The sequence below is a fragment of the Callorhinus ursinus genome, unplaced genomic scaffold, assembly GCF_003265705.2.
Source record: "Callorhinus ursinus isolate GAN/ISIS: 27379988/994484 unplaced genomic scaffold, GSC_fseal_2.0 scaffold15, whole genome shotgun sequence".
NCBI classification, from domain to species: domain Eukaryota; kingdom Metazoa; phylum Chordata; class Mammalia; order Carnivora; family Otariidae; genus Callorhinus; species Callorhinus ursinus.
In genome coordinates this window covers 41,743,859-41,768,186 of record NW_027397077.1, presented here as the reverse complement: position 1 = coordinate 41,768,186, position 24,328 = coordinate 41,743,859, and the positions used below count along the sequence as shown (strand labels likewise).

The window sequence follows — 24,328 nt, the reverse complement described above, 5'->3', positions numbered from 1 at the left end:
TAGGAGTTCCATAGCATATCATGTTTCTGTCAGTGAAGTACTGGCTTTCTTTACGGCCGTGAGACTCTGGTGGGATAGATACCATACAGGTAGCTGTACATACGTAATACGTAAGTACAAAATAACATGAATATAAACCATCCCCTCTTCACATATGGGAAGACTGTACCCAGAGCTGCCCACTTCAACACCGGGACGAGCTTCTGCTCAACCATTTGGCTTCTTGGCACAGAACGTATGCATGCAATTCTTCTACCTCCATGTAAGCAATTTATCTGGAACTATGCCCTGATAAATCACCCTGTGACTCTTCCCCCTGACTTCCCCTGTCCCCTCATATAAAGCCCCAGGTTCCTGTTTTTGAAACTCTGTGATAGTTGAACATAGGGCACAAAATCCTGCTAATTTTCTCTCCCAATTTAACAACAATGTGACTTTAACCCCTTGGCAATCGATGTTGGTCAGGATTTCCTGGCAGTAAACACTCAAGGACAGAGAAAGGAATCAGCAGCCCCCACCATCATGCCAAACCATTCCAGTTTTGTTTTTTGTTTTTTTTTTTTCTTTTTTAAATCCCTTCAGCATTTTTGAAAAAGTGGTGAACTGGTAAAGAATTCTGGGTATTGACATGCAAATGGATACCAAGTGGATTTTTTTTGTTTTTCCAAGATTATGCTGTTTTCCTTGCTTTTTTGAAGTCTGCATAGGTACTTTCGGCCTCCATGTAAATCTGTCAAACTGCAAAATGATCACCAGACATGATCTGCCTGGACATCTGCCCTTCTTTGCCACCAATTCGCCCGATTCTTAGGTTGCCAACACTTAACTCACACAAGTCACACTGGGACCTCCTCCCCCCGAAACAGGGAAAAGAGAGTGACTTGCCTGATTTACAGAAAGCTGACCTCTTAAAACGAAGTGGAATTTGGCCTATGTAATTTATCTTGGATCATTAACTTAATGTTACACTTCTGGTGAAATATTCTACAGCAAATGAATTTCACTTCCATATTTCTGTATTTTCTACAAATCAAAGGGAAGCCTTCTGTGTTCTATTAGCTTGTATGGTATCATCTGATGATCTACCATTTTAGGAGGAATCATATCATCCTCAAATTTGGTCTTAATGATTTTACACTCCTATTTGGAGCTAACGATGTATTTATCTTCAGACACTGTATCAAATGGCTAGATAAGCATTTCTTCTTAACAGAAAAGAATGTTTAAATACATCTGGGACTCGATAGGGACAGATCCAGGTTTTGCGGGACCTGAAATGCACATAACCATTGGGTACATCTGCGACAATTGTTGGGTTCAATAACACAACTTCTAAGAGCAAAATTGCTCAGACCCTTCTCAGAGCATCGGAAGGGGCTCTGTGCAAGGGAGAAGCCCTGACACTTAAGCTTCATTCACTTCATGGACAATCTGCCTCTGGCCATTATGATACTTGTACTTCTCATATGCTGGGCAGAACAGAAAAAGGTGAGACTGACAAGGAGAAAACTGCACTTCAACATAATGTTTTTCCTGGGAAGCAAAAACAGTCTCTGTAAGAGGAAATCAGTTTTCTTTGGAGAAATACATCAAATGTAATTAATTTTGATATATTTTGATTTTCAAGAATGGCTCCACCTATCAAAGCCAGGATGGGATTAAAGGTACTGTTTTATATAGATTATTAAGTTTAGTTACAGGCCTCTTGCATGCCTCTAATATGCGACACAACGATAATGGGGGAAGCTGGCTTAATAATGAAAACACAGTAGAGTAATAAAAGTTGACTTTTTTGACTGGAGAAACAGAACAATAGTGTTCCTTAGTAATCCATAACATCAGCATTTTAATATATATACAAGTTATGAAAGGGATTATTCATGAACACTGTAAGTTTACAGCTCTTTTTGAATAATAAAATAACAAGCCAAAGGAGATAAATGAGAAAGTCAACTTATAAAGCACAGATTGTCCTGATGATTGCTTCAATTTGGGAGACTGGAATTAACGTAACAGACAACTCTACCCCCTCACAGACCATCCCTTGGTAACCATGTCAGAGTTAAAACTGGCCTGAAAAAAACGTGTGCCTCCTGTCATGAAGCTCTCCTGATATCCTTAGTTTTCATGACAGATTAGAGCAAAGGCTCAAGGAAGAGAAGCTGGATTCTTAGGGCCTATCATCTTCATTTTGTTTCCTTCTTCCTTTTTTATACTTCTGACTGGCTTTCATCCTTTTAGAGATACATGGTTCTCCTGGATTAGCTATAATGGGTGACTGTTAATCAAAAGGCATTGGTTAGGTTTCTTCAACTTCTGGTTTTGCCCGTTTCTATTTTCCTCTTGTTGAGAACCATGGGATTTACAGAACCAAAGGGGTCTTCAAAAATCACCTACATCATCATTCTCTGACAAGGTATGAATACACTGAATGAGGCCAAATTCAAATAACTATTTACAGCAAACCCTCAACTGGAACTAGAGCTCCTGACTCAGGACTAGTTCTTTTCCCTTTCTATTGCTTTCTACATGACTTTCCACTTTTCCTTCTTTAAATAAAATGACTATCCTGGGAGAAATTTCAGCTTTTAAACCAAAGCTCTTCCATGGTGGAGCTGGAGACCGTGCCTTTTGAGCTATTATTTCCTAGAAGTGCTAGGTAAGGGCTGGATGTGACTGAAGGGAAGTTCAAACAATCTCTCAAATGTACTTCTGTTCTCCCGCATGGTTTAGAGATTTAAGACAAAAGTTTAAAGGGAAGAATTATCCACACTCTAATGAACTCACACATAACCACAGCTCTTAAAAACCCATCCATTGCCAGTCAAAGCGTAACTCAGCTGTCAAACAAGGGTACTGGTCAACTGAATCTAATCATTACCAAGAAAAAAAAAAAAGAAAGAAAGAGAAAAAAAAAAAAAGAAATCCACATGCTTTTCTTCATTCTATCTTTTTTATTTATTGTCTGAAAGAACACTATTCGTTCAGATCTGTTATATCTTTGGCTATTCCTGACAGTCCTGGCAATAAAGGAATTTATTTTATTCACATTAATATCTGGATTAAGGATCCCAGGAGCCCAGCTTCTTCATTAGCCCTCCAAACAAATCAGCATGACTAGCACGCTCTTTATTTATATTGGGGCTCCTAAGTCTCTCTTCTTTGACAGTTTGTCTGGGATCTTTTTTCTCAGGGGAGCAAATTCCAACTCACTCAGGTTTTTCCATAGATGAAGGGGAAAGAAACCACCCTTTGTTCAGCTGTAAGAGTAGGACAGAAAAGAACAGATATCTTTCCAATAGCTTTGAGAGTTACTAGGTTTGATGGCCACTGTAAATTTTAGAATGGGAACATCTGAATGGGTACAGAACTGTCTTCACAGAAGTTTACATTTCCATATGGGTTTTAATATTCGGTAGTTTCATGTTTCACACACTATTTAGAAAAACCATTTTTACGATGGCACCAGTTTGCTTTTGTATTTGTAAAAACAGTGACTCCACATGTACCCATCAAAAGCAATGTGATGCTTTGGGACCCAAAGTCCAATACAGTACAGATAACAAGTTTTATTCCTTATTTGCAGATACAGTGCAGCCAGGGCCTCACCATCTCTCAGATATGGGATGAAAAGTTGGCAGGCGTACCAAGGGTTTTTCTATTTATTGTTTTATGACAAACCATGGCACTGAAAATGGTTTTTGAAAACCACTCTGTTTATTTTCATCCACAAACATGGGATCATGTGACAATGATACACCCAGTGTGTTCATCACATCAGGGTAATATTCAAACACTGGGAACTTTCAAAGTCCATTCCGTTCTCAAATTGCCATCATGAAACACAGCACCCTGGTTCTAGATTCACAGTTTTCAGAGTTCAGCGGAATCTCTTAAAGAAGGTGCTGGGCTGCTACAAGCCACTGAAAGGGAAAGAGACTGTGGGGGGAAGAGTCAGTGCCATTCTCCTGGCTAACAGGCTTACTGCTAGTGAAGCTTCTTCTCTGGTTAACTTTACCCAGTGATTCCATATCCTATCTAGCCCTGAGCCTAAAACTCCCAAGCATTATTCTTTCAGTCAAGGCAATGAAAAGTAGGGGCATCATATCCTGAAGACATGCTGTCAAAGTTAAAAAGACAGGAGGGAAGCAGAAGTTATCTGCTCATTTATCTGTTTTGCAAGGTGCGAGTGGCACCCGGAAATAAGATACAGGAGACGGAAGTTTAGTTGACAAGGGAGAAGCCCTGCTTGACCTGGAGGCAAATGCTGGTACAGGTCCCAAGAGAAGAGATTAGCAGGTATATCCTCAAATGAGAGAGAACAGGCAATGGTTAAATGGAGCAGTAAGATAAATTTGAAGAATGGCCTCTTCAATAGAGTCGTTTCCTCTTCCAAAGATTCTGGGTAACTGGCCATCCTTTATGCTGAGCAGCCTCCCCCCAGGCTTGGCCTAACCAACATGAATGACATCAATCTCAAGCAGGGTCTATAATGAGACCCACGCTATCCTACTGCACCAGGCACGGCCACTTTTCCATATCCCCCACCCTCTCGAGAGTCCATACTTCGGCACGACCTATCCTATCAATGCAAATCTTAGCTTTCATAAGTCTTGGCCAAGAGATAACATAACACCCCTGAGAGAGATGCTATCAAATAAATAACATGACCACGTCAGATAAAGAACAAATCTCTAGTCTCATTGGAAATCACATTTTGGATTTTTTTTCCCCCTCTCCCATATTCTCTCTGAACTATTTCTTTCCACTAGTGCTTAATTTGATTTCGCAAGATAAGGAGAAAAGAGAGAGCCAAACAATTCTATTTCAGTTTTTGTGTAATCAGGGAATGGATTATTTTAATTTGGCTCAGTCTCTCTTTCTTTTCCAGACCCTAACAAGACGCAATTCTGCCTCTATTCAGACCATTAATGATGTCCAGGTTGGTGAGCAAATATTGGGCTAGTTAGAGGCTCTCTGTTCAAAGTCCAGAATTTCAAAGGGGCATAGGCAACAGTTTTTAATTCAATTAAACAAATACATTCTGAGTAACTATTATGGGCAAAGCACAGTCTTGGTTACCATAGGGGAAAACATGACCAACATTTGGCCTCTGAACTGGAGAAGCCTATAATCAAGCATTTTGCAGCCCTTTCTCTTAAAATACCTTAATACCTATTTATCCCACAAAGAGCCTACAATTATCTTATTTTTAACTCAAAGATTTTGAGCCAAATTGCCAACTGGTATGAGGTTTTAGTGATTTACAGTGGCCTGGGCTCTCTGCCCTTCAGTGACACAGAAGAGAACATGACAGTCACTGGTAGCATACATTTAAATTCTTGACTACTGGGGGAAAAATGTTTTTTAATGCCTTCCTCCCATCTTCCAGGTACTGTTAAATTGACAGGATTTCCAGCATGGATTGCAGGTCTGGATTAGGAGATAAAGAGAAGGTGAGAAAGTGGTTCCTGGAAACTAAATGGCCTTAGGCAAAACTGTGGAGTAAACAGTTTGCATTCAGACTCTCTCCCTGTCAACACTCCCTTCCCGGCTCTAGGCCTCTCAGCCTCCAGGTCCCTATCCCACACTGGCTCTCAGCAAGCGGCAGCAATCTGCCTTCAGCTCTTAACCCCTTTTAGCCAGGCCACTAGTTTTCCTTTTCTTTCTCTCCCTTCAAATAAACACAGTTGATTTTCCATAGTCACATCAGCTACACAGAGGTCTTTGCTTGCTTTTATTTTGCTGTACCCTGATTTTTGGGGGGCATTTAATGAATACACAGACTCAGCTTTACTAGGACCTAGAGTCTGCAGTCCTGTCCCTATGGAAGATAGTTGTCCTAGACGTTGAAATTTGGGAAGAACAAAAGAGCAGAAGACAAAAATTTCCTGGCTGTGAATATATTGGGATAGCAGAACAAGGTAGAAGATTCCTGCCATTCTAAAAATTGGTAAAAATAAATCTTAACGCAGTACATTTTCCCAAGGTGAAGCTTTCCTAGTGCATCTGTCCACCTGGCTCATTGCTAGCCAATGGAAAGAGGAGCTTCCAGGAGGGAGTATCGTGCTCAGAATGCACTGAGGTAGAAGTTAGTAGGCCTGTATCATAGGGTTCTTCTGTATGCTAACTGTGTGATCTCAGGGCAAAATGTTTAACCTCTCTGGATGTTAGTCTCCTCATCTTTAAAAACAGGATAATAACAGCAGCTGTCAGATGGCTGTGTGTCTTGAACATAATGAACGTGTAAGATTTTTTGAATTTGTAAAGAATGGGATACACGTATAATACTGTTCAGGTATCAGCGTCCTCTCTTGTAGTCAGAAAACTCATTGTCCTTCTTGGCATTTGGCTTTCTACACAGCAGTATCCCACAGTTTTCTTTTTCTATTAGCTGACACTACTCTAATGGTTTATAGCTAAAAGGGGGGAAAATCACATTTTGAGACCGTCATCAAAATACATTAAAGGCTAATGATATTTTTCCCCAAATATAATGGAGTGGGGACAAAGTTACACACATATATAAAGTAACTGCATGCCTCTCCTGGAGGTGTACATTTAAAAACAAATGAAGCACAAAAGGACTTTCAAGGGCTGGGACGGTGTCTGTCTTCTGAATGTGTTCTGCACTTCTTATAACCCTACTGCTGCAGACAGTACCATCAAAGTCAGACCTCTGCCTGTGAAAACGGGGACAGAGATGTGACCCAGGTCATACTGCAAGCTGATTGCAGAACCGAAACTCAAATTCAGGTGTAGCTGTGTCTTGTTTTAATTGGATTTCACATTGCTTTCTCAGCTTCCTATCCAGGAAGAGTTCTGCTTTGGACTCAGTAACAGTTATAACCTACTCTGGGTTTTCTAAACTGTAATGAATGAGCCTGCAGATGTTTGAGAATCTATGGGAGGAGTAGCCCAGGCAGCTCAGAGCCTCACAGAAGATAAAATTCACGTATGTAATCAAAGGTTTGAGCCTCCAGTTGCCCAGGAGCCATCAACAGAGCCACAAGGAAAGAAAGGAAATGTAATATCTAGATGTATTTTTATGCCCCACATGGAACTTTGTAAGTAACATTTCTCCTGAACTGTAAAATAATGGGACCCAATACCTTTTCCAAACCTAGGTCAGGCCCCTCCCAGAGACAAGCCAGGCTGCTGGAATGCATGTAGCTGTGGCCAGTTGTTCTGATGTCAAGAAAAGATATGGATCCTGAAGGAGGGCAGCAGGAAGACGGGGGGCTTTATACTATTCTCACAGAATTTATTAGGAGAACTTGAAGGACTTTTTCCCTTTTCAAAATAAGGTTTACTTGTCCTATCTGAAAACACTTCTTTTCCTGTGTTTCAGTCTGTAATATGTAACAGCCAACAGCTAAACACGACTGTGCGTATGTGTGTGTAACAGGGTGAATGATCTTCTCAAAGACAAAACAACAACAGCAACAATAAACCCAGCCACCCCAAATGAAGACAGCAGAAGAGAACTAACTGATTTGTCTGTTGTCTTTCCTGTCAAGATCGCCCTCGCCTTCGCTTTGGTCAGCGGGAAGGACTTTATGTATGAGTCATACAAATGTTTTGCCAGGGCCCGGAGATCAGCCGACTCTGGGTTCAGCTGGTCGATATCACTGGAGATCTCCGCCAACAGCTTCTCCTTCTCGGCCTGTGGCATCCGCCCGAACCTGATGGCTACACAGAGAGAGAAATGACAAGGATGCATCACTGAATCACTGCTGCTCTCCCCCAGTCCTAGTGCCCACACAGTAAAAGCACCACCCCCCCGCTTTCACCAAGCTCAAGGTCTGGTTTTTCTACTCCAACTTTGCTCAGGTTTATATTTCATGGCAGTACGCAGGCAGGCTATCAGTAAAAATTAAATTGTTCACTTCTTTAGTTGAAAAATATTAATGCATGATCTTACCGGGAAGGTGAAAGAATCTAGGAGCTCAGCAAAGAGAGAAAAGTGTATTTACTTACATATAAAATAGGTGAGGGCCAGCTCCTACTCATCCCTCAAGACCCAATTAAAATGTCATCTTATGTATGAGGCTTTCCTTGACTTCTTCAAGCAGAATTTATTATTCATTCGCCTGTACTCCCAACAGCCCTTGGTACATTCTTCAATGACAGCAATTTCAAACGGTACTTTTTATTTGACATGTCTATTAATCTCACTACAGAACATCCTGAAGGCCAGGGACAATGTCTTATTCATTTTTGCATCCCCAGCATCTGACATAAGGTCAGGCCCTAAAAGGATCAACATGTTTCACAAACTGAAGGAACTGTGCAAAATTCAAAGTTGTACAGACAGAGCGTTGTTCTCAGAGAATCTATATGATCTATTTTGTCCCTGTTATAAAGAAATATGGATGGTGCTTTCTTTCATGTTATTAGACCAGAGAGTACTTTTACATTTAGTAGAGAGAAGCCGTAATCATTCTCCCTGACTCTCCAGGATTACCACTTAATGATGTTTGTCAAAAAGACCATTTCCTTACTTAACATTTGGCTTCCTGTGGGGTGAGGAAGTGTAAAGAAGAAGAAAACTAAAGAAAGAAAGGCAAAGTGGAACATTTAAGAGAGGTTAGTAAGGCCTAGGTTGGGGGAAAAATCATGTTTGTACCTCTTTTGACCAAGATGGTTTTTCTCTCCAAATGCTTTGGACTCTCTGTACTTTCCCATAACAAGGACATTTGGATACCAAAGTCAACAGTACTCTGTGTGGAGCTCAACTCTTACCCTCCCCACGTGGTAGCACAGTGGTGTGTTTTTATGACTGTCTCCTTCACTACACTGTAGCTCCTTGAGGGCAGAGCCCATCATACTCATTTATATCTCTAGCACCTAGTGATGCTCTGTCAAAAATTCCTGAATGCAGGAATGAATAAATGGATGGTTTCCTGCTATACGTTACAATGCTAAAGGTAGCATTCTACCATAAGACACTAAAGTACATAAACACATTTCCATCTGAATACTTGGTGAATTCCATTTTCAGTAGGCTAGAGGAGAGACTGCTGTGCACCCCTGAGTCTCAAATTCATAAATACATTTCATGTGACCCTAATAAGCTTGATCACTAATACAATTATTGTGTTTGTGGGGGCCTCCTTAGGGACCTCTGAATTAGAGGGGAAGAGAATCTTACCTCTCAATTAGGATGCCTTTAAATTAGCCTATATCCATTTGGTAAATGTATCCTCTGCCCTTGACCTCTTCCAAATGGAAATCTTTAAACAACTGCCATTTTTTGGTCAAAAATCTTTTCTCTCTACTCACTCTTCCCCATTCTCTTAGGCATAGGCAATGAATGGTTGCTCACATTCTTATCTCAGTCCCCCACCCCTCTGCCCCAGATTTGTTTAGGTCCCTCAGGATATGATCTCATTACTCATTGTATTCTCTTTCACAGCACTGATCACAGTAATTATCTACAGTGGTTTCTTGTCTCCCTTATGTAATCTGCACGAAGGCAGGAATCTTGCTCAGTATCGAATCCTCAGCACTTAGTATAACGTCCAGCACATGTTAAATCTTTGTATAATATATGTTGAAATAAAACAGAAAACAACAACAACCTGAGAACAGAGAGCAGATTCCTTTCAAAATCCTTCTTTGTGAAGCTGGTCCAATCATTTGTTTCCCTGTACTATGTTTATTCCTTGTCCGTCAGTAGTTCTCAGTTGAGAAGTGAGGAGGGGAGGGCAGGGCATATTAGAATCACTTGGTAACTTCTAAAATTATGTATCTTCCATAGGAAATGTTGATATGTCATACCTACTCCCAATGAGGAGTGTATCAAAAACTTGGGGTTTGGGACTGTTTAGAAAACCTTCCTAAATGATGGGCTCCTGTTGCATGCATATATTAGCTCAGGTAGCAAACCAGAACTGTACTTCTATATTGGTTATTCTACTAGAATCTGTGAGTACCAGGTTTTCTCATTTTTCCTCCGGGGTGCAACAAAATACATATGGTAGGTATACAATAAATGCTTGATGAAATAAACTCTAAAGTATCAAGTTTAAAAACAGAAAATGAGACAGTATATACCCAGGGAAGTTTGGGAAAGTGATCATAAAAGAAAGCACCTAGTAAGAATTATGGCATATTGAAGGAAGAAGAAATTTTGGTGTAAAGACTGGAGACTACCAACATTCTATACCAAAATAGAGTGATTAGAATCACCAACAATCTGCTACTCTTTATTTAACAGAGCGCACAGTACATCTCTTCACTCAGTGAGTCATTATTGAATGTCTATTGTGTGCCCAACATTGCTCTAGGCTCTGGTTACATTATGAATATACAGTCAAGTTTACATGTCTAGGAAAGCACTTCTTTCCTAAAAGGTAATCCAAAAAGTTAATTTAAAATAAACAAACAGCCAAAGAGGAGTGGGAGGTACAGACTTCCGGTTATGGAATGAGTAAGTCACAGGGATGAAAGATACAGCATGGGGAATATAGCTAATGGTATGGTAACATGGTGACAGATGGGAGCTACACTGTGGTGAGCACAGCATAATGTAGAGAGACACTGAATCACTATGTTGTGCACCTGAAACTAATGTAGCATTGTGTATCAACAGTATTGGGTGGCTCAGATGGTTCAGCGTCTGCCTTTGGCTCAGGTCGTGATCCCAGAGTCCTGGGATTGAGCCCCACATCAGGCTCCCTGCTCAGTGCAGAGCCTGCTTCTCCCTCTCCCTCTGCCATTCCCTCTGCTTATGCTCTTCTGTCTATCTCTCTGTCAAATAAATAAATAAAATCTTTAAAAAAATTATGAAATAAAATTTCTGTTAGGAAAAACCCAGCCAAACATAGACACTTACTACATTTGCTGGTCTTGCTTTTCCGTAACCTAACAAAAAAATAGCTGAAATGACTTCTAAAATTCATTTTAGAATTAGGACATATTAAAGTGAAAGCCTTCCGCTACAAATGTGAATTTTTATAAGTCAAAGTTCCCCCCAAAGGTTAAATCTTATGGACAAATTTTCTGTATCACTGAATGCTCATGCTGTACATTAGATTCAATTAACTATCAGTGCAACTAATCATTTGGTGATTTTACCATTTTCAAACAAAGGGATTAAAAAATACATCCCATTTGGTGAAACTAAATTTGCATAAAACATATGGAAATCTGAAGTTGTAGAGAAAATGGCATTTTTTATTTGTATGAATTTTTTTAGGGAAAAAATGCCAATTTTATTTTGTTGCTTTTGAGTTCAATGTTAATAATACCTATCTACTGTATGTGAAATGATGAGATAAGGCACAGAAATTGTTCAGCACAGTGCCTGGCACGTAGTAATCCTTAATAAATGTAGCTTTTATTACTTGTGGTTGAAGTGGTCTAGGGCCACCATGGTACAATGGTTCCTGTGAACTATAGACCAGGATGGTAGCCATGGTACACAGACCTAGATACATTCCCACAGATAAAGAACAAATCCTGAAAACCTAATCTATCTCTGTAAATCTCTCTCTGTCTTTAACTTGTTTAAGGAATGGTGTACTAATTCTTGAACCTCAGTTTCCACCCATTTGGTAGAGAATCTGAGAATCAAGAAGAGTAATTCTCCTTTTGGATTGCTGTTTCTGGTAAGACTGAAGTTAGAGCTTAGAAAAAGAAGACCAAAGTTCTAGATTGAGGGACCAGCAATATAAAGGCTGTGTGTGCCCATATATACACAAGAATATTTTCCCACATCTTCTACTACTGCTTAAAAGACAGAGAAACGTGCTCCATGTGTTACTATGAGTCACGGAGGGAGAACTTTTGGCCTCTCTGGAAGGCAATGAAATTAACACTGCACTTCAAGTAGTCAGGAAATCTACTTTCTAGTTTCCGCTCAGTGAAAAACCTGCTAAAAGTGGCTTGACTTCTCTGGTCTTTAACTGCTTTATCTATAAAATGAGGGACTTGGAAAAGACCTTTAAAGTTTCCTTCTTTTAGCTCTAAATTTAGCTATAAAATTCTATGAATCTCGATGACACATAGTATTGCAGAACATACTACACACTCTCTCTTTTTTTAAAGCAATCTTTATCTAGTCTCTGAGGCCCTGGGGGGAAAAAAAAGACACACTCTCTCTGTTCTATATATATAGCACCTGACATATAGAGCAACTTCCAAAACACTGGCATTCAGTGTCATATATGGGATAATTAATCACCTACAGGGAATTCATATAACTTGGTTTAAAAAAAATTGTCAGTATCAAAATCAGTATGTAGTCTTCAGGAAGAATAGGTTTGGTGGAGACTCAATTTCTGGTGAAATAGACTACCTTACCTTTGCATAATACAATTTTACTGAACTGAATGCAATTCACTACTAGCTTATGACAGATTCAATATTGTGTATTTAGCACTGATTTACTGGACACACAAACTCCAAGCAGATTTAGATATCCTGTTCTTTGGATCTTGGTACAGTGCTAAGAAACAATATTTCTTAATGATAATGATGTGTTTTTTATTTTATTTATTTTTTTAAAAGATCTTATTTTTTATTTATTTGACAGAGAGAGACACAGCGGAAGAGGGAACACAAGCAGGGGGAGTGGGAGAGGGAGAGGCAGGCTTCCCGCCGAGCAGGGAGCCCGATGCGGGGCTCGATCCCAGGACACTGAGATCATGATCTGAGCTGAAGGCAGACGTTTAAAGACTGAGCCACCCAGGCACCCCAATAATGTGTTTTTTAAACACCTACCTAATTGTAGGAGCATTTAAAGACAAATGTTACTTAATTATAAAGATGAATTAAAGCAGTTTTCAAAATTATAAATTAATAGAAAACAGAAGAATGAATTGAGTCTTACTAAAAGTATTTTTGTCTTTTAACATATAAGGGGTGACTTTGCAATCATACTTTTGACAATTGGTAAGGCTATGTCTCATGGTTAATTTTAACATGCTGATTTTACAAAAGCCTTATCATGTAAATAAGGACATAGAACACTATTGGTTATAATATGGCTGTTGCCAATAAGTTATGTTTTTCTACCTTTCTTTCTCGAGAAAAAACTTGTGCATTTTGAGGTTTTGCAGGATTTGGGAATCTAATAACTATCATTTTCTAGCTCCTCTATGTTAAACAAGGAGCAGCCTTAGCACCAATATTATTCAGGGGTAACATCTTCAAACTATTTGCAGAGGACATCTGAACATTTGTCTAGGTTTCTTTCCAAAGTAGAGATGGGCAAAACACCTCTGCCTCACATGACCCAATCTCCAGTTCCCCGAAGTCTTGCCTGGTATCATTTAATTCATTCACTGAACACCAGTTTGATGCAAGACACTGTGCTAGACAGAATGGCCTGGGGGACACAGGATGAGAGGCCGTGTCTAGTAGGGGAGAACCTACATATATATGAATTGTTCTCTCTTCACTAGCTCCTTCCTTCCACCAAAGCAGAGGTTGAAGAATCTGACCCTAGTTATAACCTCCTCGGGCCATCTTTCCTCCACCCCTGAAGTTACTGGAAGAGGAGTCTTCCTTCTCTGCCTCTATTTGTCACTATTTACATCCCAACCTACTGCAATCTTGCCTACACCTCATTTAAATTTCCAAAACTTTGCTCTTAAAAGTCCCTTATGTTTTTTCTTACAGCCAGATCTAGGGGCTTCTTCAGAGCTCTCGTTTCTGCTTGAGCTCTCCAGCATTCTCCCAGCTTTTGCTACTGTTGACCTTCTACACTCTTACTTCAAATTTGTTCTCCTAGTGGTTTCTGCTTTTCTGGTTCTCCTATCTTTCTGCCTGTTTTCCAGACCTTTTTTGATAGCCCCTCTTCCTTCCCTTCTGTTGTTCCTAGTTCAGTCTTCTCTCTGACTCACCAAATGTGCTAATGACTGCTGAGATTTGGACTCTGAGTTTTCTCTTGCTCCTATATTCCTTTATACATGGATGCTAGATATCCCGTAGAACCCTCAAATGTAACTTTAAAAATGAACTTTTGATTTTCCCCTCTATACTGTCTCCTCTTTCTGTTTCCCTTTCTTGGTTAATTCATCCTATCACCCAACTAGACACCCTGAACAATTTCTGACAACCTCTCTTTCCCTGAGACACTTGTATTCATTGGTCACGCTCTGATATTTTTCTCAATTTCCTTTCTCCTCACTCACCCTTCCCACTGTCTTAATGCATGATATTGCATCTGTCCTCTGACGAATTTCCCTATTTCTCTCTCTATCCTCCTCACAGTTGTCAGTAGTTTAGTTTTTGGAATATCGACCTGATAGTTCCCTTGCTTTAGAAAACAGAGTGTGGTTTCACAGGAAAGGTATACAACACACAGAAGAGGAAGGGGGGGCGGCTAGAAAGCCTTACGGAAGAAGGCATTTCAGCTGGGTGTTGAATGCCAGGTAGAGTTGTGACGGAGAACCAAAAGACATAATAAACCGAGGCCCAGAGCTATTCCACCACAGAGCACTGTGCAGGCACGGCAAAGTACACAGTTTACCCGATGTGTAAGTTGGAAAGGGCAGTGGTGGGAAAAGGAGGTGGAGGCTAGCGTGTGGGCAACCATGAATGCCTGCTGGTCTGAGCACACGGCTGCCATGTGTCGGGACTTCTTTACTTGGTGAAATTTTCTGAAAATTAACATTTGGGTAATTTTCCTTTATATTCAAAGAAGACTAAAAAAAAAAAACCTAACACACTGGAGTTTAAACTTATTTGCCATTCATGCTTTTCTTTTTTACAAAGAAGGAGAGAACTGCCTTAAAAAATGCTGAGTGCCACAAATATCTGTGAAACCATTTTTCTGGATTTTTATGAAGCTGCTGAGAAATTATTTTTAAAGTTGTCAGTCTTTATATAATAGAATGTCCTGATCAGTAAAGCTAAGGTTTCACTAATTTTTATATTTATGAAAAGCATCATTTTCATTCAAATCTCAGTGGCACAGGGAAAACCTAGCTGAGTGACTCAGAAGCAACAAGTTAATTCTTCTCTACCTCACATTATTTTTTAAAATGAACAGCCTACACTTATAATTTTATTATTTAGTTCATACATGAAAAGCAGCTCCAAAGACAAAATATTCACTAGTCAAAGTTCTTAATGAATAAATTATCTTATCAAAAATAAAGAAGACACATTTTAAAAATATGATTAATGTCAGGGATCTTGACAACAGGACTTTAAAACAAAAATTATACTAAGAAAAAATACAAAAGTGTATGTGGGGGCCCATTTGACTGAAGAAACTACATTAATCTATGAGGGTATTTTTTATCAGGATTCTGTAGATAACAGCTTCACTAATTCAAAATGAACAAGTAGCAGGTGATGCTGTGATCACGTGGTAAGTCACATGTACCTCTGGGTAGAGGCCAGGAAGCTGGGTCTTGATTTCTGCTTTACTTTCATTTGGAGATTCCCTCTAAAGGTATCTGACAGGGTATTGAACTGACTGTGCTTAGCATGACTCAGGAAGACAGGGGAGCGATCAGTGGAACTGACCCGTGGTCTAGAAATGATGGTATGTTAAATGATCAAAACAATTGCAACACGTGTTTATCTTGATCACTACCAAAAAACAAAAAATTTGCTCCCAAAGCATATCAGTCCAACACTTGGGTGCTTTTCCTACTCAATGCTGAAAATAGATCTCTGAGAAACAACTGGGTTCCCAAGTGTAAGAATTCTGAAATCCTTCTGTCCTACAATGTTTAGGCTACACATCACAATCCATCTTCAGATGGAACCATATGCCATTAGCCATTTACACTTTCTTCAGCCCTGACTGCTTTGGATTTGTACTCTGAGGCTACATCATTATGTGACCATCAATTGAGCAATTGTTCAGAACATCCAGAAGGCCTGATTCAGGCATATGGATTATATTTTTATGGCACCAAAACATACAGGTGGAAACTTTTAAATTCAGGTAGTCAACAGATGCCAGATACCTACATATTTGAGAAAATGGTGACAATGTCTATAAAATATGGTCCAGTTTGTTGAAAAGTGAAAAATTCAGGGAGGTAGTTTGAGTTACGTAAACTCATAGAATTTTCAAAGTTGAAAAGGATTTAGCAATCCTTGTTTCAGTGATTTTTCAACAATGTTCCCCTGGGCCCTGAGGGTTCCTTGAAGGTTACTTCAGAAGCCTCATTTAAAGCTGGGAGTGGGTGGCTAGTGCGCAAGCTACATGCATCAGATGGATTAAACAGAGATGAAAGAGCAGAAACAACAGTAACAGAGAATGGAGTAAATTACTTTGGGAGGACGTTCATCTCTTCTTGTGTCTACTGAAAGCATCGAGGTGCTGATTTTGGTATAACAGTAGAAGGCTCTTGATAAGTTGGGTGGGTTATTACAGTGAGGGCCATTCACATAAAACATTAATAAATTAACAAAATAGTTTTAAATAGTTACTACAACCTCTTAGAAAACTTCGTGTTTGGAAATGTTTCCTTTCTCACATAACAGGCAAAACTACTCAAAACCTCGTTGTTATGTTTCCCTTCTTGTGCGCAGATCAAATGGATGTTTTCTGTGCAGCAAACACATTCCCATAAAAACCTCTTAGAAGGGATTTTCTTAGTCACAGTCGCAATCTTGTAAATGTTGAACTTCGTAAGTCTTTGATGCCAGAACATTTAATTCCTTTTTTTTCTTTCCAAGAAGAACTAACTGAACACTCCCTATCAAGATTACTCTTCTCTCTAAATAGAATAAGTTGTCATATGAAGTCAAATGATGACATTATTAATAAGTTTATGGGCCTTCTTTGACTTTTCTGGGAAGAGAAAATTATACCATCAATACTACATAGATTGTTGGGCTTTAAATATTATTTGCCTATAAACAATAAGCAAAAGGAGAAGTATTTTATGTGAATGTGTGCAAGCAACAGGAAATAAATGTTATGTGAAGTGACAATTTTTAAAGGGCAAAAAATAAATACCATTAAAAGCAGAAATGGCATGCTTTTCTAGGCAGTCTTAGTAATGATTTCAAAGTCAGATTTCTTCATAAAGATAAAATAAGTTTACTGCAACTTGATTGCATCATCTAAAATATAACCCTTGACTTGAAAATGTGTCCTTATGCTTTATGAAGTCTGAAGTAGAAAGGAAATTGATGGAATCAAACCAGTAAATTATTTTGCAATCAATGACTGCAGTTGTATACTGCTACACAGCAGATGTAATCAATTGTGAGGGAAGTCAGACCAAATCTCCATCCTGCCCAGTAGAGCTGATAGATCTCTTCATAATATATTCTTGCCTTTAGAGGAAATGACCCATATTAATTATAAAACTATAATTTTGTGAGCTATTTTTAAAGAGTTGGATATCAACCAATTAGTGATTCTCAAATATTCTGAAGATGTCCACTGTGAAAACCAAACATCTGCACAATGGAATAAAACTTTAATTTTCACAGATGCTTTGGAGTCCTAACATTATGAAGATTGACTTCAAATATTATTCTCTCACCAGATCAGTTTTGACACAGGTGAAGGCAAAAGAAAGAAAAAAATAGAGTATGTAGTGAACTGAGACTTCAGATTTTATTTGATCACTTTGGCATTTTATATTTCTTGAGCCATAATGCGTTTTCAAAGAACTAATACGTGACAAATATAATACTATCAAGTTACTATCAAATTTGCTTTGTAACTTTGTTAACACCAATCTGAGCTAAATGGAAATCAAGAACTATTTCTTCAAACAGGCCTATGTTCCGTGATTTTACTGAGTTAGTTCTACAATTCACGAAAACAAGGGTCTTCTCAGGTCATCTACATTCTTTCTCTTAAGTTGACACTCCTTGATTTTAGATATGGCTTTAAAAAACAAAGTTTTATTCTCTTATGTTTCTATGGACACTAAAGTTTTGTGGAATCTTAAAATTCTTTGCTTTATCCATAACTCTGCATGCTCCTCGAAGTCAAGGATACTACTATGCCTATAACTATCTTTGCACAGTAAAGAGGGAAAAAAAGGATATATTCTAAATTCTGATACGCCATTTAAAGTTCCATACCCAGAAACTTGCAGAATTTTCTTACATTTAAAGTATAAAGAAACTACTGATACACACAAGCATAATTCTGTTTTTAATGCTATTAAAGCAATACAAAAAACTGATCACAATCATTACATTCATTTTAAAATACGAGATATTTCTATTATTTCTCATGTTTTCAAGTCTTTTCTCCCATCATGGCAGATGCCCAACCACAGAGAGAAGTATTCTACACTAAAAGCCTAGACTCTGACTGAAATGAGAAATGCTTTATCAGCATATACTATTCTGAAATCTGGCATTTTGTGGGAAACTGTGCACATTTTCAGCAGTGGCCCTAAAGGCCACTGATCTGGCAGCCATAATGAGAACAGTAAAGTTTGTGTGCTAAGTGTTCACTTACCATTGTGAGACATCCCCACAGCAAGGCATTTCTGAAATCGACAGTACTGACATTTATTTCTACTTTTTTTGTGGATCCGACAGTTAAGGTCACACCTATCATAAATGAGCTTCAATCTGATTGTCCTCCGGAAGAAACCCTGCAAAAGGATATGGAAAAAAGAAGCAAATCTTAGGTCTTTATGATACATGGAAGCAGCAACATTTGGCTAAAGACACACTGGCCTAGGTAACAGAAAAGGTAGGCTTTGTCACTGGTGACTTCAGACAAGTCACTTAACTGCCAGTTTTCTTTGCTATAACATATAGAACCAGAAGATCTCCAGTGTCCTTTTTTAGCTCTGAAACAGTGACCATAGCCAACTGATGTCATTCAATGTATGTTGGCTCTACACTTGGATCTCAGCATGCTCTAAGAAGTGCTCTGGATTTAATGTAATGCAAATAAAACACCATGTAATCAGTTCAGTCTCTCTACAGATCATTCCAACAGCATGCCCCAGCCTTTATTATTGTGCTAAGCCATTTGGCAAAGTTATAATCACTTCATCCTAAAACATGATCAGGGCCAATAAAAATCCACATGTGGATAATTTTTTAGAATTCTCTATGTTGCATAATTTCCTACAGAATTGGTTTCATTTACTTATGCAGTTGAAAGAGTGCTCCATAACTGTCATAACCTACAACAACAACAAAAAAGATAATAGGAAAGAACAGGAGAAGTAATATATAAATCCTCAGACAATGGACTGCCATCTCAAAATAGCAAATAGGTCGATTTGAGGCTAATTGAATTCTGCCGTAGTTATACTTTATTGAAAGACCTGAAAGAAATTTTAATTGAAGATGTTTGCTAATTCCATTTTTTGTTGTTTTTTGGTCAAAGTGTTCTTATTCATTTCCACTGTGCTCATCTCCATGAAACTCAATTCTTAACTCTTTCAAATATTATCTGACCCTGTTTGGTACAAAAATCCCTGAACTAGTATTGGTTCTGCCACTGACATGCATTTTCACTTTCTCCAGATTTGTATCTTGAATTCTAGACAAGTATTTCTACTGCTTACTTGACACGTCACTTGGAAATCTAACAGCTACCTCAAACCCAGCATGTCCAACATTGAAACTCCGGATCGTACCCCTGCAAACTCATTTTACTGGCAGCTTTCACTATCTCAGGTGGCACAACCACCCTCTGAGTCTCTCAAGCCAAACTTTTTTTCAAGCTCCCTGAAGTCACTCCTGACTTCTTTCTCTCACGTGGAAAGCTCTTCCTCTAAATATACACCTGCTTATTCTTCTCATTGCCTTCAAGTCTTGCGAACATCTCAACTTCTCAATGAGGCTTATACACCCTTATTTAATACTGTGGCCTGTCCTTGCCCCCACCTCTCAACTAGAGCTCCTGGTCTCCTTCACTCTACTCTAGTTTTTTTTTTTTTTTTTTTCCCAATAGCACTTAGGATTTTCTAACATACCATATAATTTACTTATTATATTTAAGTGCTTGTTTTCTGCCCTTCCCCCACTGCCCAATTAAAATTGTGAGCTCCATGGGGAGCCACTGGATATGACCCAAATACCAACAGTAGTCTTCTATTAAAATCTGTTGAATGAAGATGTACGTCACTTAACTTCCTTTCTGGGCCATTTCTGATATTTTTCTATCCTAAACCATGACTGAGATACCACAAGGCCATTGGCATACTCTCTTCCTTTTCTGTTATCTTATTAAATGTAATATTAATTACAAACATGTAGAAAATACATGTAATTATAAAACACAGTAAGATAATTATCACACACGAGCCCATTGCCAAGATTTAAAATCATGACTGGAAATTCTTCCTCTATCCAAATCCTGCCCTCTGTGTCCTCGTGACAAAGTGATCATTATTCTCAATTTTGTGTTTATTGTTTTCTTGACTTTTAAGAAAATACAGTTTTATCACACTATTGGTAAAAACTGAATAATACACTGATCAGTTATGCTTGTTTGGGGGCTTTATTAAATGGTATGATATGGGGCACCGGGGTGGCTCAGTCGCTAAGCGTCTGCCTTCGGCTCAGCTCCTGATCCCAGGGTTCTGGGATCGAGCCCCGCATCGACCCCGCATCAAGCCCCGCATCGGGCTCCCTGCTCCGCGGGAAGCCTGCTTCTCCCTCTCCCACTCCCCCTCCTTGTGTTCCCTCTCTTGCTGTGTCTCTGTCAAATAAATAAATAAAATCTTAAAAAAAAATAAATGGTATGATACTTCATATAGTATTTTGGGATTTTCTTTTTTTTTTTAATTTAGTATTAGGTTTCTAAAATTTATCTACTTTCTTGTGAAAAGCTAGGATCTCTTCATTTTCACAATTTCATAATATTCTACTGTATATCTATTCCACAATTTATTGATATCTTCTCATGTTGATGGATGTTTAAATTATTGCCAATATTTTGCTACTACGAACAGTGCTTCGATAAATACTCTTGTAAATGTTTTATGATGCACATGTACAAGAGTTTCCTAGGAGTGGAGTTTTTTGGATTGTACAATAAGTGAATGTGAAATTTTACAAGATCATGCCAAACTGTTTTCCAGAGTGATTTTATCAATTTACATTCCCTCTAACAACTGGTATTGTCAGACTTCTTAATTCTTGACAATGCAGTATGTGTAAAATAGAATCTAAGTGTGATCTTAATTTGTATTTTCCTGATTTTTCATTTCCTATTGTCCAAATGTCTCTTCCTTAAAAGCGAATATTAGAAATTCTTTATATATTCTAGACACTAATCTGTTGTCTGTTCCAGGTGTTGCAAATATCTTCTGCTCTCTATGGTTTACTATCCTTGAAATGTACTATTTCAGTCTCTCGGTTTTTTTGAGCCTGTAAACAGTTTCATTTCTCTCTCACTGTTGAAAGATTACGGAGAACTCTGTTATCTTCTATCTCACTTCAGATCCCATGATTTTTGTGCTTCCACTGTTGCTGTGGAGAGGTCTACTGTCAATTGACTTTGAAGTGTTTTTTTTTTTTTTTCTTTTCTCTTTGGTTGCTTTTATACACTCTCTTAGTTTTCAGTATTCTGCAGTTTTACTGCAGCTTGTCTCAGAATGGACTTCTTTTGATTTATTCTCTTGGACATGTTTTCTGCATCATGGTTTCACTTGTCAAGTTCTGACATGAATTAGAGAAGTGTTAGACCTTATTCTAGCCTTCAATATTTCTGAACTTCTTTACATTTTCCATCTTTTTGTCATCAATTACTCACTAACATTGATTGCAAAAGTAAACATCAGAACAACAAATAAGATCACAAAATAATTACAGTGAGAAAAAAAAGCTACATAAGTATAGTGAGCAAAAAAGGAAACATTTCTCACCAGTTTTCATCAGTGAGAACAGTTCTGTACATTACTCTTCTATTGATTCGTGAAGAAGACATACTTTTCTAATATTCAAAGATCCTATGAATCCTTCAAGAACTAAGAGGCTTCAAATTCTAGCAGATTCTGGACAGGACATATTCTTAAGGCACTGTGATTCTCCATTTCAGTAATTTCTTTACATTTACCTTCCAGTTCAGTAGTCCTTTCTTCTGCTATGTCCAATAGCTATCTTCACTGAATTTTTATTTCAATAATTATATTTTTCACTGTTTAAGTTTCACTTCACTAAGTAATTTGATTTATTTTCCCAAATATGCCTGGTCATTCCTGATAGTCTATTGTTGCTGGTTCATTGCTGTGATTTTGCCCTCTTTCTTGAAACAGTTCATACACAGCTGTTCTGTATTCTCTATCAGGTAATCCCAATTATCTGCTCTCCTTGTGTAGGGGTGGAGGGGTCTAAATCTGTTTTTGCTTATTTTTGATAAATGTCATTCAAGTTGATTGACTTCTTAATGTGCTTACTGACTGATATTTTATTTGAAACTCATATATTGACCTTAAACTGTGGGAATCTTACCGGATCTAAATTGGGAATTCTTTCCTCCAAAAAGAATTTGCAGATGCTACTGTAGGAAGCCAGAGGTGCCAGTGACTTGTGACTATTTCAAATTCCCTTGAGAAAGCTGACTGAATTTAAAAGCCCTAGACTCAGCTCCCCCTCACTGATGGCTCTGGATACTGTTCTAGGCATCTGTCTCTGGGGCAGTGCCACACCTCAGGACTCCTTTGGGCATCTACCATGAGAGAAACCCTGCCTCAGTAAGTGTGCCTGCAGCCCACAGGTCAAGACCTAGAGTTTTTGTTTGTTTGTTTGTGTTGCTATTGTTGGTTGTTTGGGAGAAGTTTTCCCTACCCTTGTGAGATCAGCAGTATCTCATAGATTAGGTCCTATAGAGGATCTGCTTTAACTTGAAGCCTCCTTAATTCTCGAAGTGTTCTGAGGACCTCTGGATATTAAAAGGGTATTTTTTTCACTTACTAATAGAAGGCTCATGTACAGAACTATTCTCACTGACAAATGCTGGTGGGAAATTTTGTTTTGATTTTTGCCATTGTGATCATATACATTTTATGATATTCCTTGACTGTTTTTTAAAATTTTCACTTCTAAAAACTGATCTCCATGGTGGAAAATGCTGCTTGGCTAGCTGAGAACGCGGCAGGTCCCAGAGTAGTCAGTTATTTGGCATGGCTGGAGAGGAAGGGTTTTTGATGATAGATTTATATTATTTAAGTTTAACCCTTACAGTGGCAAAGTTTTGTTTTGACTCATACAACATCTTTCAAAGTGTTTCATATTATTTTTTATGATGACTCAGTGTCTTTCAATGTTAAAGGAAAATAATTCTGGATATTATTTATGTACTGCATATGTACATAAAATCACAAACTGAATATGTACACACCAGCACACAGCTTCGAAGTTGCTTTTACTTTTCTTTTTCAAAACACCTAGTTCATGATAGCCAACTGTATTCTTATACTTCGATTATTTCAAGAAACCTAGTGAGGAAGATATAAGGCTATTAGAGTGCTTTTCTGTACAGTTATTTATTCATTTGAAGAATGAAGCAGACTTCCCTGATGGGATCAGGGATCCCATGATCCCTGATCATGTTGCTGATCAAGAAAACACTCTTTAACAACACTCTTATTTATTATTTTAGAGTCCATAAAACTGTGTGCAATTTCAACAACTTAGTCTTTTGATGACCACTAAGTCTGTGAACTGGTGTGATGGAAATGCATGAATCACCATGGCAGAAAATTGGGTTTTTTTTTGGTATAGATTTACTCCAAAGTCTTCTATTTGTCTGTGAGAAGGTGATGGCTGCTTTTTTGCTTTTGCCTTATAAAAATTTTTCTCCAACTTCTCCTCAATTGCTTTACTTTTAACAAAACTTTTAACTTAGGTGCAATGAGACCTAAGTTAATTTTATGGTGAGATTAAAAGCCTTGTGCTGGTCCTGTGTTTGGCTTTCTTATGAAGTGGTATGGCCCAGAGAAGCTCAATCCATGAGCTCCCATGGCAGGTGCGAATATACTAAAAACCCGTCCTGACTTAGGGCCCTTCAAAGAACTATAAAAACAGATTACACTGTATTATATAGTAGATTGCACTTATATCTTTAGGTAAGTCTATGGTTCTAAAATGATCTTTCACTAAAGATACAAAAATAAGATGAAGCCTACTAGAAAATGAGTAAGTGTCCAATTTGTAAGCAATAAATGACAACTTTGCAAGCTCTAAGGTGGATGTATTATTCAGGAGCCAAAGGTTATATTTTACCTAAGTCTGCAATATTAATGACCCAAGAATCTGTCGCTATTCCACTTTAATCCAAGCCTAATCTTTTTATTCCTGTTTGATTTTTGGCAAGAATCACTAATATAAACCTGTTCCATGGGCACTGTAAAACAGTTCCAGAAGATCTACTAACAGCTATTATAAGCAATACTATAACTATTCTTTTCAA

The 24,328-nt window shown here is 38.3% G+C and overlaps 1 protein-coding gene across 7 annotated transcripts in view; it reads right to left on the bottom strand.

The window, feature by feature from the left end:
• Nucleotides 1-24,328, bottom strand: part of PPARG (peroxisome proliferator activated receptor gamma) — a 131,109-nt gene that overhangs the window by 19,266 nt on the left and 87,515 nt on the right. For all 7 annotated transcript variants that reach the window (XM_073901662.1, XM_025885387.2, XM_073901663.1 and 4 more), the window contains 2 exons: nucleotides 18,407-18,545; nucleotides 7,493-7,692 (listed from right to left, as the gene is read on the bottom strand). In XM_073901662.1, the coding sequence (XP_073757763.1) occupies nucleotides 7,493-7,692; nucleotides 18,407-18,545 (339 nt within the window). The remainder of the gene's footprint in view (nucleotides 1-7,492; nucleotides 7,693-18,406; nucleotides 18,546-24,328) is intronic.